Genomic DNA, 18,248 nt, shown 5'->3' on the forward strand with positions numbered 1-18,248 from the left:
GTCAGCGTGGTCCAGGAGCACTAAGCGTTCGGAATGAGGCTTGCAGAGAGAGAGATAGAGAGAGAGAGAATATAGGAAGGCAGGGATGTTAACCAGTCGAGAGTCTGGTTGGCTGCCCTACGCTGGGGGAAGGAAGAAGGGGAAGAGAGAGAAGGGAGAGAGCAGGTCTAGAGACGTGTACGGACAGTACTTGAGTTAAAGCCGCTCGCGCGAACCAGACGTTCTGAGGAAGCTGAAAAGTGCCTTCACTGCCTTCTGAGCCGATGATCGATGGGGACGGTGCTCTAGTACTGTCTGTTCACTCAGGGGACGACCATCTAATTTCTTCAATTTGTTAGACAAAAATTGTCTTTGTGCTTGAAATCGAGGACAATGGCACAATAAGTGGTCAATGTTCGCCTCGCATCCGCAAACATCACATGCAGGACTATCAGCCATTCGAATTAGTGCTGAGTAGGTACTAATTGGCGTAATGATAGCTAAAATATCGCTACAAGCTCGAACTAAATAAGAAATCTAAACCTGCACTGCAAACGTTGTTACCCTATAGCATCCGGTTAAATGGCATTGCGCACAGAAATATCTCCAGGTTATTAAAATCATACGGCAAATTCAGGTGTTCGTGACTTTTTTGTGGTACCTTTTGCTTGATTGTGTATTTTTTCGTGTGGCGTTTTACCCTGACTCTCTGTTGGCGATTCTTGTGTAACATTGGACTATAGAATTACTGAATACAATCCTTGCAATCGAACTTGATGTAAAGGGATGTCACCCAAAAAGCATTTGTGTCGCGGGAGTGCAGAGATAATTTACTGACGATGGTATTATTTAGGTACGGGTCCTTAAGTTTACTCTGGTTATGTAAGAACAGCCCTGATTTGCAATAAACATGTCAGTGTACTTAACAAGTGACGTACCGGAATCTGCTTTTTTAGAGCACTGCTCTAAGGCACCCGTTCCTGCGTTGAGCGTCGGCGTAACCGAGTGAACGCAGAGCGCAGCGGGGAAGGAAAGAAGACGATAGCGAAGATAGCGCGAGGAGAAAAGCGGCAGATGCTGTTACAGTGAAAGCATGAGGCGGAAGGCGGAGGAGTAGAGCATGGCGAAAGAGTGAGGAGAAAAGCAGAAGGCTGCGACAGCGAAGAGAACGCGAGGAGGAAAACGGAGGAAGCCACCTTGAAGCGCCACTAGATGGCGCTCACGTCCACGCATCCGCGGCGGCGCCGGCCGTCTGAGAGAAAGGAAAAAAAAGAACCAGAAAGCTCGCCTTCGCACACCGCGCTCGCCGAAAGCGTTTCCCGGTAAAAATTACGGTTGCATAAGCTGCAGTTGCCGGGAAGCAGCAACTGCGTGGGCGGCCTATAGAGAACGCCGCGCGCCGCGTCTCTGCCATTCGGTGCGGTGATCCGTGCGATGCCTTAATATATCGCGGAATCAAAATACCTGTAGAGCTGCGTTATAATTTCGGGCCCTCGGTCTTAGCAGCACAATACCAAAGCCACTACGTCACCACACCACCGTGACAGGTCTCGGGGATGGCTTTGTATGTTAGACACCTGTATTTTATTTTTTCAGCGCTTTTGGGAGTGCGGTTACTCTTTATTTATTATTATAAAGGACACTCAGGGCCAGAGGGAGTGTTCTTCTTCTAGATCTGCTCCATTCTGCAAAGCGACTGTGCATACCCCTTTCAGTCCAGGTGTGTTTATACGGATACGAAAACTTACTTGTGGATGTTACTACTGGTGACAAGATGTATCTAGAACACAGCGCTGAATCTTTCTCTCCTAACGAAGAAACAATGCCCTAAGCCATCTTATTTTGAAAATAGCCCAAAAAGTGATACTTTAAGAGAAGAACTATATGGTTTGACGTGAAGTTCTCCGTCTGGCTTTGCGTCACTGGTAATGATTTGTGTTCCTTTTGTACCAGAAAGCCGACAGCTCAATAACACCGAGTGCATACAGTTGTAATGAATAATTTTGTTATTTTCGTGATGTAACGCATTATTTTTAAGAACTTAATATTCGTAATTTACACTTCTTTTGTAGTTATGACGGATGTCTTCGTGCGGCTTGGATATTCATAGTAAAGGTGAAGGATATTTTAAATATTGCTGCGTGTTTTTTTAGAAATGTAGATACATTCTGGCGTTTAAAGAACACTAACCCATAATTTGTTACTGAACGGGATACGATTGTTCTGTATCTCTTTCTCAATGGTACACCCTGAATTCTGAGATAAGTTTACTCGGAACGATAAAGCCGAGGCAGTTCGTGCGCTTGGTATAGCATGTTCTGCCGCGGAGATGCGTTGGGAAAGTCGGCGTAGCCTTCGTCTGACGTCACAGCCTTGGTCAGCCATGAAGCAAATGCATCCACCCGTGTGTACACGCCAGGTACGCCTTCTTGAGCACAGCCAATTCCATGAGAGATTATTCCAACTTGCACGTATATACCAGTAGTAGTTTTGATCTTAAGCGGTCCACCGGAGTCACCCTGCATGTGGTTTGGAGACATACAGATAAGAATCCCTGTAATTATAGTAACATCTTAAGTTTGTTTGTTTTTGCTGTAAGTCACCACTCAAGCATAGTTAGGAACTGGAAAGCAATGCCAGAAGGAGTGGCAGAAACGATTACAGATGCAATATCTTATGGCAGGCCAAGAACAGTTTCATTGGTCACGTTAGTGTCCACGTTCGTCAATTTAGTATTATCTGAGATGTAAAATTTAGAAATAGAGAGACCTTAATACTCTAGTAAAGGCTAGCATATTGCGGGCATATCTATAGTTCAAGGCAGAGATTATCAATGTCACTACGGGCGAAGTCTCTGCCTTGTAGTGGCATTGCCGATAGAGATCAACCATGGCGCTAGAAATTTGCGAGAATTCGTGGCAATGAAGTCTTTATTTTGAACTGAAGCAAGGACAGTTACGAAATGGTCCATGAGATCATGAGAGAAAGACGAAATTTTTTAGGGGGGCTGGATATCTTGGCGATGTGAGATTGAAGTGAATGAATGAAAACGTAGAGGGAAGTGAAGCGACATGGGTGACATTGTGCAGAGTAGCACACAAGTATAATTTTATCACGCAGGTCGTTCATAACTTTTGAAGTATTTTAAATCTTACCTGCTGTCACATGTGCAACTGCCCATGTACGAATGTCTCGTTGTGGAAACGAATGACATCCTTAGACAACATGAATGGGCAGGCAGATAGAAACAGGTTACTGCTATAGTGAGCGCTGAAAAACTGTGCTCAAGAATTGTGCAGAGGAACATCTTGGAATCGAATTCATGAAGTAACGTTAACAGATTGAAGCTACTTCATCGAAGATTGAAGCTAATTGACCGGAACCCGTAATATGGCGGTCGAAAATAACATCTGAACAAACTTCGCGTGAAACTGGGACTGAAAGGTCTTCTGATCAGTTGTTTCTTGCGCACGATGGTCACAGACGTAGGCGCTGTTTAATCTTCAATCGGCACTTGAGGTGTGCGTTGAAGAACTAGCGCTAGCAATGCGGAGCCCCTATGCGCCTTCGCGTGGTTTGCTGCTACGTGATTATGCGGCGCCATCTAGAGCGTATAGTAGGTCCATAATGGCTGTTATGTCTAATATTGTCGCTCACGACTTTGCATCTTTTCCTATCTTTTTACTTTGCTTGTTTATTTTTGCGTTAATAGGCATATGACGCACAAAAGGATTCAGACGCGATGACAACAATGCAAATACTAAATTTAACTTGCCGTGGCCAGTAAAATGCCAGTTGAGTGAACATCTTGAAGGCCGATATGAGACGCAAGAAAGCTGCAGACCTGATGCTTCAAGAACCAGTGCGAAGAAAAAAAATTGACGTTTTATGCCAGTTTTATGCGCAATAAAAAACATGGAATCAAATAAATAAACGGATAAATAGATTGATTATCTAGCACAAGACGTTTGATCTGTATTTAAGCTCTTACAGTAACGGCATACGCAGCATAGTATCGCCATATCATGGATTGTGCCATGTCTTGCCGTTTATGACGTGTTTTACGCAATGTTTTGTCACCTCCATTTGATGAAGTTTTGCCTGCGGCCCCTACGCCACCTAGGGAGGGGGGTACCAAGTCATTGAACTGAGTGCTAATAGCGTCGAAATAATTGACTGTGAGTCGGTGAGAAATCACATGTATATTAGAGTGGAGAGCAAGTGTGGCATACCTGGCAGGTGTCCCTGTCTTTCTGGTACGCACAGTAGTTCACATCCTGGTTGTAGTTGAAGTACACACCCTTGCATGCGTCGTGCGGCAGAACTCTCAGTGATGTGTACTGGAGGTAGTGCGTTTTCTTCCCGCCTGCAGAGAAGCAGCAAAGATCATCTTCTGAATTTGCTAAATTTGACCTGCGTCGTTTAGTGACCCAACGATAAGAAATAAGTATGTATAGTAAATTGTTGGGCCTTCGTGAACAGTTTGCGCGTAATTGACTGGAAACATGCATCTGTTCTTTTCTGTTTTCTAACGAGTTTTAGTCAACTTGTTTGTAACCTGTAGTTACGCTGTAGAAAGGACTGGCAAAACACCTTGATCATACAGAAGCGACAGCTAATAAGAAGGATTATTTAAGAAAGACTGGGGACTTCGGCTTGACCGGAAGCATGGTGTTCAGAGGCGGGGGTAAAGAAACCAAGCATACACGCAGCGCCATTGAAAAATAACGTGTAAATACGAGATGGCTCATTAAGTCTCATATATATAGAGAACAGTGCTAAAGCATGGAACAAGCAAGAAGCAGTACACAATGTGTTTTGTGTGAGTATCGCTCCCTCACTCGTCTCATCCTGCACAGCTCTGTTCCCTGTAACTGTGACGCCTTACTGAGGCTTCCCACTCTTCATTTTTCCCTGGACAAATTCAGCGTTTGTTTGTGACCACGTCCAGTGGCCTCTACTGTTTTCTTGCCTTTTCCCGTCCCCATGTAAGACGTCGGATGGCAATGATCAGCAGAGCAACCACTGTAAAGAGAGTGTTGATGAGTTCGAGGGTGCTTGGGGCTTACAAATGCGATTGAATTTTTTGGGTACCTTCTAGGCAAATTTTCGTCGTCTCACATCTATAAACAAAAGAGCTCTATCAGAAAAGTAGAGAATGTAAGACCTGATGTAAAAAGTTGAGAAGAGGCAGGAACGTCATGCCAGAGCCAACGATATCCGGTGGAAAGGAGAAGAAATAGGAGGGGAAAAGGAAGAGGTGTTCTTGGTTATACGGTTGACTGTGCCACCATTTTGCTTGCTCATTTTAAGACTGAGCTTTCTTTTCGAACCCTCCCAGACTTTTGTGACCATGCTGGGTGCAGTTTTCTTGCTTAATTGCCCACGCGCAGGACAGCACTACCATCTTTTTCACCCTTACAGCTTGAGAGTTCTTTATTGTGCATAATAATATTGTGCCCTGGTTGCTCGCCCAGTTTTCTACATAGTTACTTAGTGATAAAAAAAATCATGGCTAAATATTCTCATTGCAACAAATACACGTCGTCACGAGCGAAATTTCTTGATTAACGCAAACCTTTCTATGCGTTATTTTCGAGGGTAAGGGGTCTAACGCATCTGCTTCGTTGACCATTTGCCGAGTAATGTGCAGTGCACTGTTGCACTGTCTCCATGATCGGCCTGCGCTGGTCTGTATGCGGACCCTGAATGCAGTGTCATAGCAAAGGCGACCAATCCCAGAGACAGTATACTGCGCCCTCACTTCGGTCACGTGGGGGGGGGCATCCATGTCTTTCCGTCTTCACTGGCAGGCAGGAAATCGCGCTGATGCCAATCGCTGTGAACCTTCCTTGTTGGCTTCGATCTTGAGTAAGCTTTGAAGCCTGGGTGGGTATACACGTATGGCCTTTGTGATAACAAAAATATGTGGTGCACCGCACGGCAGTAATACGAGGAAGCAAGATGCAGCATTCTGTTTGTGGGCCGTGTTCGACGCTGTGTTTTGCACTGTTGCTTTGAATAGAGAGCTCTCGTTTCGCTTCGCTTGATCGCGTGCACCATTTCATGAGCTCATTCAAAAGCGCAGATTCTGGAATGTGGGGAGAACGCCTCTTGTGAGGATTCGTGATATTCGGAATTCTGTTGTTACGGAAATGTTATCATGGAATTGTCTTTCCTTCTACACTGTTATGTACAGTGGTGAAAAATTACGAGAATATGGAACTATTATACTTGGGTAGCCACTCCAAGTGACGACATATTAAGCCACAGCAAACTTATGTTTCGGCAATGCTTTGCGTGCTTTTATATTCTGTCACTTGTGGTGATTACGTTCCACAAAACGTCGAGCCCCTTGGATCCTCGTATTTTTCTCGCTCATGGACTTATACAGAATGTTAAATTGGAGGTTAGTAAAATGGCCTGGGTTCTACTCCATCAGGAACTCTAGCTGTATCTTACGCGACGTGAGGACGCGGAAGGTATCGGAAAGGTGTTTACGATTAAGATGTCACGCCGATTTTGCAGTAGGTACCTTCTGCGAGACGTCCCCACCCAGCGACCAAAGCTTCAGTGTTGGCGATGTCAACAGGTTCCAAGAGAACGCATACAGGCCTCACGTTGTTTCCAAACGGGAATGGCCGTTCCACCTAAAGAAAAAGTTGCAACGCAAGTTCCAGTGAGAACATTGAGAACATTGAGAATTATTTAATGTTCAAGTGAACGCAACCGGTCAAAATATGGGAAGGTCATTTATTGGGCACCACTGTGAAAAGATGAGAATTTAGGTTACCAATTCTCCAAATTTTTTTATGCTTGTTTTGAAGAACCACTTTTTACAGTGTTGCACATGTACTCAGTCTGAGTAACCTGAAATAGACAATGTAATCTATGCGTATGTTTGTTATAATATAGCCCCGGTCTTTGCATCTGATTACGTACAGTGTTCTTACATCTTGATATTTATAGTTGTCAGCAGAAATGAATTTCGGTGCCGACATGCATCAATTTGCTTATTAACTCCTCGATGTACCTATATGTTGCGTATTCTATCGCATTGGTTTTGGATAAGAGGGCTTTTGTGTTTATTCAGTAGGTTGACATCCTATGGTACATGAAGCCATTATCAGAAGAAATAAAGTAACGCTCACTTGCTTGAAGTATACTCTGGGACAGCGGCCGTAGAAGGTGCACTCGAAGGACGCAAACTCTCCCATTTTCGATGCTTTTCTAACACCAGTATATGTGTGTGACGTAACACAGCCAGATTGGACTACATTCGCGCTCCAGTATGGTTCGATATTTGTTCTGCGCAACGACTCTGCAGCCCTGGAGCTAGTGTTGAATGAATACATTTCGTCAATGGTCAAACCCTATCGATGATTTACATTGACTTCATCCTATCCACCATCTTAGATGACCAACACGGTAAGAGGCTACGTCTGTTGTGGACTCGTGCAAGCTATCTATAGCTTTGTCTACAGAAAGTCAAACAATATGAGCCTACACCTTTTGTGATGCTTTCTTCTTACAGGTACCTAAAGCATGTTCCATTTGAACTTTCTGATGCGCTAAGTTTGATGGTAATAAAACTAAAAGTCAAGTAAAATCTTGAGTTCCAAAAAATTCGTCTCGCATTTACGTCTTTTTTGCATGGGTAATGGACTTAAAACAGTTAAATTTTTCATGGAAGATGCCCATATGAAAGATAGGAGAAACCTTATGATAACTGTTTCTCATTTCAAGCCATGTGTCATACAACTGAAACTGACGATCTCTTATAACAATGCAGAATTCTTCCAGTTAGCTTCATTCATTTAATAAGCTTTCTCAGTTTTTAGTGCCGCAAGCAGGAGACAAATGAGGCAGAGAATTTGTTTTTAAACTTTGTATGTTCTCTACCTTTTAATTTCACTGACTATCCATTTACTGTCAAGTGCAATTGATACATTCTGGCTGAATGGAGTCTAGACCTTTGTTTGTACATCGACAGTGGTCAACAAAATGTACCAGCTCACAGGTTCTTAGCTATTTATAGACTGGGCTGTAATATTTGTCTGTGAAATCACAGTCTGTAGACGAGAGCCGATAAATATGTAAAGGCATAGGCGTATAGACCAGCCTATAGGATTTTTTTATAGAGAGCCTAAATGGATTTGTTATAGACAATAAATAGGTAAAAGTCGATAAAACTGATAATTTCTTGGGTGGCCTGTCGAGTAATGCTTACATTGGTCTCTAGAGTGTATATATAGCTTACATAGAAGTGTTAATAAAATTCCTGTAGACTGCCGAAATAAATTAGTAATAGCTAATACGTGTTTGTTTGAGTCGAAATATTTTTACATCTTTAGCGCTCGTATCGTATACTTCCTCTTGTCTTTCGTCCGGGTAGCGCCGCTCACCCACACAGACATGTACATCTTTTCTATTTGGCGTAGCAAAAAACGTAAGATAAAGCAGATGAACTATATACGTGACCAAATGCACAGAGGTCACTGATAAGAATATTTAAGCATACACTTCCTATAAGCTGTTTAAATTTCTTTTTGTAATCGATACTTCCGTGCTTGCATTATAGTATTGCCTGATATTTTCTTTTTGACGAAGCAAAAGACACTAGAGATAAAGCAGATGAACATTAAATCTACTACCGAATGCAAACTTGTTTTAGATCACTGTCTATATGATTGAAGGCTTTATTCTAGAAATAATTTTTGGAACGTGCGGGTGAATGCATAAAGGTACTGCTAAGTGTGAAATCACGTGCAACTAATTCAAACCCAGTTGCACCATTACAAGTTAATGCAAATGAAGATCTGCGTTGGAAATTTAGCAGCAGTGGTAAGAGGAACCGCTGGAAGTAATGTGATTCTGCATACGTTTTCGTTTGGGGTACGGTAGCCTTGTGTAGTGTTTAGTGACATACCTTTATAACGGCGATGTCGTTTACTTGCGAGACGACGTTGTAGTTTGGGTGCGCTAGCTTCTTTGCGGCTTTCACTCTTTTGCCCCGAATCCGGTCAACATGTCCATAAATCACATCAATGCTGGTTACTTCGGCGCCATTGCTACGATGGGAAAGGCAAGCGATTATGTATGAGGTTATTTGAAAATGGACCATATGTTCGTTTTGAAGGCAAATGGTGCATAAGATCTGACTACCATAAGCGAAAGCGCACGCTTGAAACTGCCCTGGCTTACTTTGAGGAGGTGGCCCTCATGAGCCATATTTAAGGCACCAGGAACCAGGCCTGCCCCGTCAAAATATTCATGATAGAAGTGAAGAGAAGATAGCTGTTTGAACGTACACTTTTGAATGACTACCTAAAGTAGGTGAAGGGATGCAATCGGGGGATTTGTTCTGCTGTATCGTTAAATATTCACTCCCTTTACAGTCTGTGCCTCAATACTGAGGTTTGAGCTCTTGCGGAGTCTTTGGATTTGAAGTTAGATTTGAAACCTGTTTGTCATTTACATGTATATTTGGCGCTTTACTGCACCAGGAGGATCATTGCATAATTGCGCACCTCATTCAGGAGGACCAACCTGGTCAGTGCAAACATGAACAGTATATTTGGCCAAGTTATGCCATGCAGCAAATTTCACTAGCAGCAAGACATATTGGTGAAAGTTCCCAAGAACGTGCGCAGTCATATTATGAATACACTCACGATTAGGTTTGTGTTTTACACTACCGAAAAGAGTATAGGCTTGGGTTGGTTGGTAAAACATAGTTACACTGGAAGCATAGCGCGCAAAGGACGATCCACGAAGACTAGACAGGACAAGCGCTACACTACGGAGCCTGCGCTTACTTACACGTGAAGACAGTGCGCCGCGGTGAGCACGTGCAGCTTCGTTATAATGGTTCCTGTGCATCCGTGCTTACTTCCATTGAGAACAGTCAACTCTAGGTGAACCTAAGAAAAGAAAAGGTGAAATTCGTCAAGGTCAATCGTGGTTACATGAATCGCCATAGATCAGAGGAATAGAGGATTACAATGAAAGTTAGAAACGATGAGATTACTTGTTTTACGACTTCCAGGCGACAAGGCAAGAAAAAAACTAGACGGGAAAGAACATGGCTTGTGTTTGCCTGTCTGGTCGTTTGTCTTTTATCTTTTCGCGTTTTTTCTACCGCAAGGAGTAAAAACGAACTAGCTCATTAACAAACAGTAATACGTTGTTTCGCGACATAGGCACCGCTGCACTCGACACAGATGCAAAAAGCTTCGGAATCACTAAGTAATTCATTTACTGCGCAGAACAGTGAGTGCCAGATCAACGACTGCACAATGACAACGACTTGGACGACTGCGATACAACGACGATGTCGAGACTACGAGATAACGACTACACTACTTTGTTTGCGACATCTAAGATGCCAAAATGCTGTGCTAGAACTCGGGGAATCACGCTGTACGGAAAGCCACGCCTCGAAATATCGCACTTCACTAGCCACTGCTAAGTTTATCTTATTTACCAATTAACTATATAAACGACAATTAAGGCACCATCTTCAAATTCTGTAGAACTCATCTTGAGATGGGATCCGCTGTCTCTATACGAATCTCGCTTCTATATCTCTACTATCTTATGACAGTGATATAAAATGTGCACTTTGAGGATTTAATTGAAGTGTTACGCTGGTATTTTATTTCCCAGGACACTACTAATTTGCGCCGCAGAAAAATACAAGAAGCCTCGTGGTGACTGCCGTGACATTGACTGTTTCTCAGGTGTAGCTAGATACACGAGCTAATCAAGTGGCTTCGAGGTTGAGTGCTTACTACTTGAGAAAAAATGTTGCAGTCCGCTGCGTAATCTGTAAAGATGGCTATGTTAAAATATAGTGAGACAAACACGCGGTACTTCGGCTGGCAGTTCACTACGCAGAAGCCGCAAACTGCCCTGCTGACAATTGTCATGCACATAATGCAGACATTATCTGTAGGTCCTATTTTAGCCGTATGACGTGGGATACAAGGCAGCAATGACAGCTACGACTGGGCAGAATAGTGTACCGAAGAAGAGGTCTTAGAGAGACCGCTGTGTTAGGTAATTGTCTTATATTTGTATATTCTTATCCAGTTTTTCTGTCCTCGAAATGTTCATCACTATATTTCCTCTGCTTTGCTTCTACCTTATACGCAGCAGCAGGCTAGAATATACAAGGTTTTAATGCAAATATCACATTACGCGCGTATAATGTCTACAAATATGTTGTGCAGCTGCATGTCAAAGGCACGGTACGCCATTGATGTCAGTTGATTAAATATATAACAAATTCCTGAAATGAATTCTTTCCTATAATAAATTTTCTTGTTATGCCAGATGTCCAGTACTCATTTCGACATTACAAGGAGCAGCTCCGACGCAGCGAAACATATTGTCATGGGCGGCGATACTGTGGTAAGTGCTTGGGCGATGACGACGATGAAGGTGCGGCTATCTGGCGTGCACGCGCTCGCCCTACCATTGCTTTTTTTTACTACTTTTGAAAGCTATCTGACTCGCCTGTACAAAGTGCTTGATGTTTTTCGACGGGCTCGCCTTCAGCTTACCTCGTCGAAATGTCACTTTGGTACCTTTCAAGTATGCGTACTCGGCTCGCGTTCCTCTAAGCAGGCAGGACAAATAAACTTCAAACTTCAAACTCATCCTCGAGTCCGTCTTCGAGCTTTGGTCATTAATCTGCTGCTAATTCTAAGATGCAATGAGAATGTTCTCGTGCGACTACATTGCTCATACCTGATTCCATTACTGTAGTGTTGCCATAAGCACCGCATATATAACCTAGGAACATCAATGACAAAGCGTGCTTCCAGACACGACTCTGACACGTAGAGGTATGTATGCGTAGCGGATTGATGATTGTGTGTTGGCTTAAAGTGATGTGCGCTTCATTGGTCAAATCTAAGAATGATATAAGCTAACCAATTTAGGTTCAATAAATTTGACCTTAATCAGAGTTCATCCTGAATTTTCCTTCAGCCGCGCAGATGATCCACGCTGCCGCTGAGAGGAGGTGAAAAGAGAGAGCGTAAAAAAGGAAGGTTAGCTAGCGTAAGTACCGAATAGCCCCCCTGCGTTAAGGAAAGAGGTTAAGGCAATAAAAACTGAGAGCATGAATAAAAAATAGATATAAAAATGCACACACTAACGCAATTCAGCAGGCTATACAACTTTCCGAGCAGGCAACTCAGTACACTAAGCTAGTAGAGTGTCAAAAGGAATCAATAGAACAAACCAATAAAATTGACTGCATAAAAAAATGATATTATTGTTTTTGCTTACCATCCATGGGAACTGGTGCTTTTCCGCTGATTTGCCATTCACAATAAATTGGAGGACATCAGGTTTCCCACACTCTGAAATGCAGGCGCGTTAATAACTTTAGGTGGCTAACTGTGTCTTTCATTATTTGGTTGTTGACATGAGCTGAATGAGCTCAAAACAGATTTCTTGTTCCTAAACGCTTCTTTAATTATGGATATTTTCGTTTATAAGCACACGGAAAATACCTAATGACGATTCGAAATGCCGCGAGCTATGACAGAATCCTAAAAGACCGGGAAGTACGCTTTAACTGTACTTGTGTAAATGTCACTGTAGAGCCCAATTGTCGAAACGAAAATTTCGCACTCTTCACGGATTTGTGGACACTTACAGTTTTCCGGGAAAAGTTCAGTATCTCGTGAGCTTATTTGTGGGCATATCAACGCCATTTTCTCCATTTTGCTCTACCGTTCTTTCAAAACGATCTAAGACCACCAGTGTATTTTTCTGCAAATGTTTATTTGATTCTTTTCCTGGCAATAATGGCACGCTTGATATTTTTTCTATTCTTATATACATCATACATATCTTTATTCATGGTGTCAGTTCTTTGAGCCTTTCGATATATGCACGTATCTTACATGCGGCTATTGGTGTTTCATTGTTTATTGTTTGTATAAATCTTTAATCATCACTAAAAGTTTTGCCCGTGAACATTGATGCAATATTTACTGTTTCTGGTAGTTGTGTTCTTAAGTTCCCATAACAACTTCATAATGATGCTACTTCTTTCTTTAAGTTTTGTACTCTAAGCATGTGAATAAACTAATTATTTAAAAAAAAGGAAATGAGTGCCTACCCGGTTCGTTTAATTCAATTGGTGCTGCAGTAATCTGAAAAAATTGTTCACGTAATGTGACATATGATCAGTTGCTCAAGTTGTTGTGGCATATTATAAGTATGCATGACCTCATGTCATGCTTGCATTAGAAAGTGGAACTTCGTAAAAAAAAGTAAAACAAGCAAGCCGAGATGTGTCAAATGTTTACGATGTTCGGTTTAAATCAGTGTAACGCTACGCAATCTTTTGTAATTAAAGAATTGGTTGATGGGATGTACGGAAAGCAGGTTGCCCCGCGGAACGGTCAACTAAGAGCGCGACTTGTGTCTCGTCAGTCTATGTACGTTTCTTTTTGAAGAAAGAATCATTTTTTCCTGCGATAGTAAATAATAATGTATTACAATTAAAGTTGAAACACAGCTTAAATATGACTTTTCAAGCTTTAAATGTCTGTCCTAGGTCTGCGTCCTGTCATAATTTAGAGCAAAATCTTAGGATCCCCTCTGCTTTTGCACGTGCTAGCAGTTTTCGTTATATAAATAGCACGAAATACAGACAGTGCGGTTATTTTTTATGCCTAAGAGAGCGTTCATGTTACGTACAAGCATAGAAAATTCAGAAAGGACGTTTAAACGTGTAGTGAATAGGGTGTAATGCATAAGGACGTGTGGACAAAACAGTGAAAGTCTAAATATTTGTAAATTTTTTATCCTGTTAAACTGCAGCATCAGACTGTGGCAGAAGATGAAAACGTTGTTTAAGTGAGTGTACACTCTTTGTGGAAAGTTCGGCAGCCAACATGCGCGAGACTAGTCGTCTAGCCACGTTCATAGCCTATGACAAATCACTCAGGTTTTGGCAGAAACAGTATTACTCAGCACACTGGTCTTCGGAGTGCTACACGGACTCACCACAGGAGGCGACAACAAAACTTGGTAACTTTCACAGGTGCTATTTGACAAAATTATACGTTATAAAAATTATATCATACAATCAGGTATCACCGTATAGAACCCTTTTTTTTCCTTCACACGAGGGATTGATAGCCCGTTGTACAGGTCATGCTGTAGTGCTCGTTTTCCCGAAACATACGATGTAACAATGCCTTTCATTTATTTGATTGTTATATTGCAATAGATTGAAAACTATTACCGATAACACAACTCTTTACCGTAATTGCAGGAGCAAGTGAAAGAAAGTCAAGGTGCTAATACTTCCTTTCGGGCAACATGCAATGCTTTTTGCAAAATTAACTGCGGGTCCTACTCACGAGAAGAAAACCTGTGGAAATCAATTGCAGAACAATGTACAAACAGGTCATGGTGAATCTGCTTTTTCTCCAAGTCTTGAGACGCCTGCGTTCCACAATTTAAAGAGTTTAATACAAGAGCAGTGCACAGGTTCTTTACGTACAGGACTGCTTTTGGGAAATAAGTCTGAAGCTCTAAAATTGATTCGAGATCAATGATGAATGGAATAAATTTGCGTTATTGTGGATTAAAAGAATGAGAACGAACTCTTGTATTAAACTGACTGCACAAGTAGGTGATAGGGATTGAAACGAGATGGGTATCGTAGGATATTACAATAAAAATAAAGAACGAACACGAAGAATATAACCAGAAACATTTGTGTAGCGTGTCAGAAATACTTCGGAGATTTTTGAAAGAACAACATGCCATATCTTTGTTGGCAAATCGCTACAAAGTGCAAAATAACTGCACAGTGTTCGCAAATGAATGCAATGTGACTGCAGGAAGTGGCAATGGTGCAATCTGGAATTTGTGCGATGTGCCATAGATCATAGTAACAATAAATTCCTGTTGGACAAATAACGTGTACTATTAGCATGATTTACAGAGCTTTAATATGTTCATTTTGAAAGATAACACCATTCAGTAAAAGTAAATTTGGTTAAGCAAATGTGTGGTTTCGTAATATACTGGTAAGAAAATTTTACACACCAAATTAAACAATTATTAAGAAGGTGCATTCAGGGGTTCCTATTAGGCACACGTAAATGGAGAACCATTTTTCTCGTAAACCACTTCGACAATTTTGAAACGCTTGTTGCACGTAAAAGTAAACCCTGCCAACTTTATGGAATATATACGGACCCAGACACACCCAAACACACATGCATGCACAAGCACGTGCACAAACAGACGTACTCACAAGCGCGCGTCCATGTAGAAAACACGCACGTGCATACACAAACACGCATAAACACATGGCCACACAAAACACGTACAAGCGCGCGCTCACAAGCGCAAGAACGCGCTCATACTTACAAACGCGCGCACAAACACATGCCTACAGAAAAATGCATGCACGCATAAACACATGCGCATGCACGTACACAAATTACGCATGCACAGACACAAGCACGACCCCACATCATGCGCATACACAAACACGCGAGAACATAGAAAAGAGCTCACACATAGAAAGGGCACAAACACGTATCCGCACAAACACATATGCACGTAACACACGCGCGCCCCCAAACACACTGACCCTCACACACGAGAATCCAGACGAACATACACCTACACGCACGCACAAAACAAAGACGCACGTGCTATAAACCGAGTATACACACACAATATACACACATATGCACACATGCGGACATAAAGGCACGAACACGCACACACGTACACTTGCACACATACACTTGCACATGCACTCACATAAATATGCACACACAAACATGCGTACGTCCGCACGCGCACGCATAGAAACACTCAGGCGCATACCGGACATTTGTATACGCACCACACACACTTATTCACACGCATGTTCATACATGCAGACACACGTACCAAGACGCGCACACAGACGCACAGAAACCCGGGTGCATAAATGAACGCGCACACCCACACGCACCAAGCTAGCCGAAAGCACGCTGAAGAAACGTGTCCGGCAATCAATAACAGCAGTAGTTCAGTACAAGTGACATAAATTATGATGAGGAGGGCCTTCGTTATCGGGCTAGTACCGGAATGTCGCAGGGGGGTCTCAAATCGTGTCATGCATTTACCTCAGTTTCTCGGTTATTAAAGCTCTGTTCGCGATTATATTGATGCCTTAGACGTTCTAGAGCATTGCTTTATCACTTTACCTTGACTTCATAGTAACCTATAGTGACCCTTTAAAACATCTATATCTCAATTGTTATTCGTACCTGTATTGGATCCCGTCGTGCCGATGCCTTCCCGGCTGAGAAGTTGATGCTTCCCTCTGACAAGCTACGCCATCTAGTCGCGACACCGCCAAACCCACGCATGGGCTCCGAAATGCGATAGCTGGTGTGTTTTGTTGTTATTGTTATTATTCTTTTTCATTGAAGAACGGAACATACCCACTCACTCAAATAGACGTGATAGAGGTTCATTGAAGGCCGACAAACTTCCACTGCAATGGTGACGCGGCATGTTAAGCGTGTATATGCATTGCCAGGGAACCCGTTTCAAGGGGGTTCGGTTTTAAGAGGTCTTAGACATAGATAGCGAAAAGTACATGAAATATCATAAGAATGTCAATCGCATGAAGGATCTGCAGAACGACCTGATATGCTTTGCTACCACGATTTTTCGGCCAATTGGGGAAGTTCCTATCGGCGCTACTACGAATTAGTAGGCACTGACTTCTTTTCCCACATACGAAAGTTGCATCTCTACTTACGCCCTGGCTCCATGACAAGCCATCTGCTATACGTAGACGGACGTATAGACGGCCACAGTATGAGACGCTGGCTACTGGAATTTCTGAAAAGTCGTGTCGATGGCGTCACTTTGCAGCTGAGACATCCAGACAATACCACTCGCCGACAATTTTGTTTTGTGTGCGTCAATGATGAATGCGTGAAGCTGGCACACAGCTTTCACTGCAAAATCCAGACGGCTAACGAAATATGCGTTTATGGAGGGACGAGACGGTGTCTAAGCGTTTTATTGATTTTGTGTGATCTGAAGTTTGAGATTGTACGGCACACCTGCGTTCATGGAGCTGTTGAGAGCTTCGTATGCTGTCAGTATCGTAAAAGAGGGTCGAACGGCCAATGTGTCGAAGAGCTTAAACTTTACCGTGACCAGCAATTATGAGCCATTAATAAGCTTGGTCTGTTCGTTCACTCGTGCCGCTTGAGTCACGCCTTCAAGTGCAACCACTATCGATCTCAAACTTCCAATTTCTATCCTTGCTATATAATTTACAAACAAGGATAAGGTGCCTCGGAAAGGCTGGCCTATATTTTAAAGAAGGCTCTATCGAGGATGATAGGTACTCTTATCTAAATGTAGGTCAGGCTTTCTGGGGCACCTTTCGCTTTTTGAACCTTTTACACCACAGGGTGTTACTCTATCTGTCGGCCCGTTTTCGATTTTGACTTTTTATTTCTATGTGATTTATTGCTCAAAGCAGCATAAACAGCTTGACAAAAGTGACAACGACAAAGAAGGTGCCATGGTGAAAATGAAGTCACTTTAATGACGTAATTATTGCGTCAGCCGCATGATGGGGATCGTGACTACCACGAGGATGCCATGACGAAAAAATACGCGAGACTGCCCTTCTTCATACCATCATCAGTGTCATGATGTCGTCGTCGTTATCGTAATCTGGCACTGTGAGCATCGCTATCTCATCTGCTAGTGCACACCCGCTGCATGCTTCTTGAGATTTCGGGGCAACCTCTTACAATGTGTCAAACAGGTGATCACTAGAGTGCACCAGGTGAAACTTAATCGAAGTTATTCGTCAGTACCTGCAGATTTTCGAGGCCAGGTAGGAGTTTCTGAACGCAATGAGGAATCTGCGGCTAATGACTGGTGTTAGCAGTAACTGAATAAAGGAATCAAATAGTCACTGGAATCGGGGACATTGTTTAAAGGCCACGGAGTTAAAGGTGCTGTGTAGAAGATAACCCGGAGTCGGACGTCATTTCAGCAAAAAGATTTTCCAACCACCCATACCCAGGCCCTCCATGTGGCGCAAGGAAGCTACTGAACTGGCTGACTTTCTCAAGCTAAAATACGTAGAAAAATCGTAAAGTATGACTTACATAAAACCTACAGAAATGATAGCGTCGGATTGTAATTTGACTATACGAGAAAAGATAGTTCTCTTACTCGAAAAATCAAAA

The 18,248-nt window shown here is 42.6% G+C and overlaps 1 protein-coding gene across 4 annotated transcripts; it reads right to left on the reverse strand.

Annotated features, from left to right (window-relative positions):
- Positions 1–1,882: 1,882 nt before the first annotated feature.
- Positions 1,883–16,920, reverse strand: LOC142564826 (venom peptide isomerase heavy chain-like). Of its 4 annotated transcripts, none has more exons than XM_075676000.1 (9): positions 16,790–16,920; positions 14,373–14,457; positions 13,121–13,154; positions 12,280–12,353; positions 9,802–9,902; positions 8,909–9,050; positions 6,515–6,629; positions 4,212–4,345; positions 1,891–2,498 (listed from the first exon to the last, which is right to left on the reverse strand). In XM_075676000.1, the coding sequence occupies exons 1-9, from the start codon at positions 16,810–16,812 to the stop codon at positions 2,247–2,249; spliced, it is 960 nt and encodes a 319-aa protein (XP_075532115.1). In that variant the 5' UTR covers positions 16,813–16,920; the 3' UTR covers positions 1,891–2,246. The 4 variants fall into 4 exon arrangements, with proteins under 4 accessions (XP_075532114.1, XP_075532116.1, XP_075532115.1 ...); XM_075676002.1 differs by lacking the exon at positions 16,790–16,920 and adding an exon at positions 16,290–16,783 and having other exon boundaries at positions 1,893–2,498; XM_075675999.1 differs by lacking the exons at positions 13,121–13,154; positions 16,790–16,920 and adding an exon at positions 16,290–16,783 and having other exon boundaries at positions 1,883–2,498.
- Between the last annotated feature and the right edge of the window lie 1,328 nt (positions 16,921–18,248).

This window comes from Dermacentor variabilis, chromosome 11 (genome assembly GCF_050947875.1).
Source record: "Dermacentor variabilis isolate Ectoservices chromosome 11, ASM5094787v1, whole genome shotgun sequence".
In the NCBI taxonomy this organism is placed as follows: Eukaryota; Metazoa; Arthropoda; class Arachnida; order Ixodida; family Ixodidae; genus Dermacentor; species Dermacentor variabilis.

What these genes read in the sequence shown, in the direction of transcription:
- LOC142564826 (XM_075675999.1), bottom strand. Translation starts at nt 16,391, where the DNA reads ATGCGTGGGTTTGGCGGTGTCGCGACTAGATGGCGTAGCTTGTCAGAG. An exon ending in CACGACGGGATCCAATACAG is followed by an intron (nt 14,458 to 16,289) that starts GTACGAATAACA and finishes TGTGGAACGCAG; the next exon opens with GCGTCTCAAGACTTGGAGAA. An exon ending in GTGGGGACGTCTCGCAGAAG is followed by an intron (nt 4,346 to 6,514) that starts GTACCTACTGCA and finishes GCTTCTCTGCAG; the next exon opens with GCGGGAAGAAAACGCACTAC.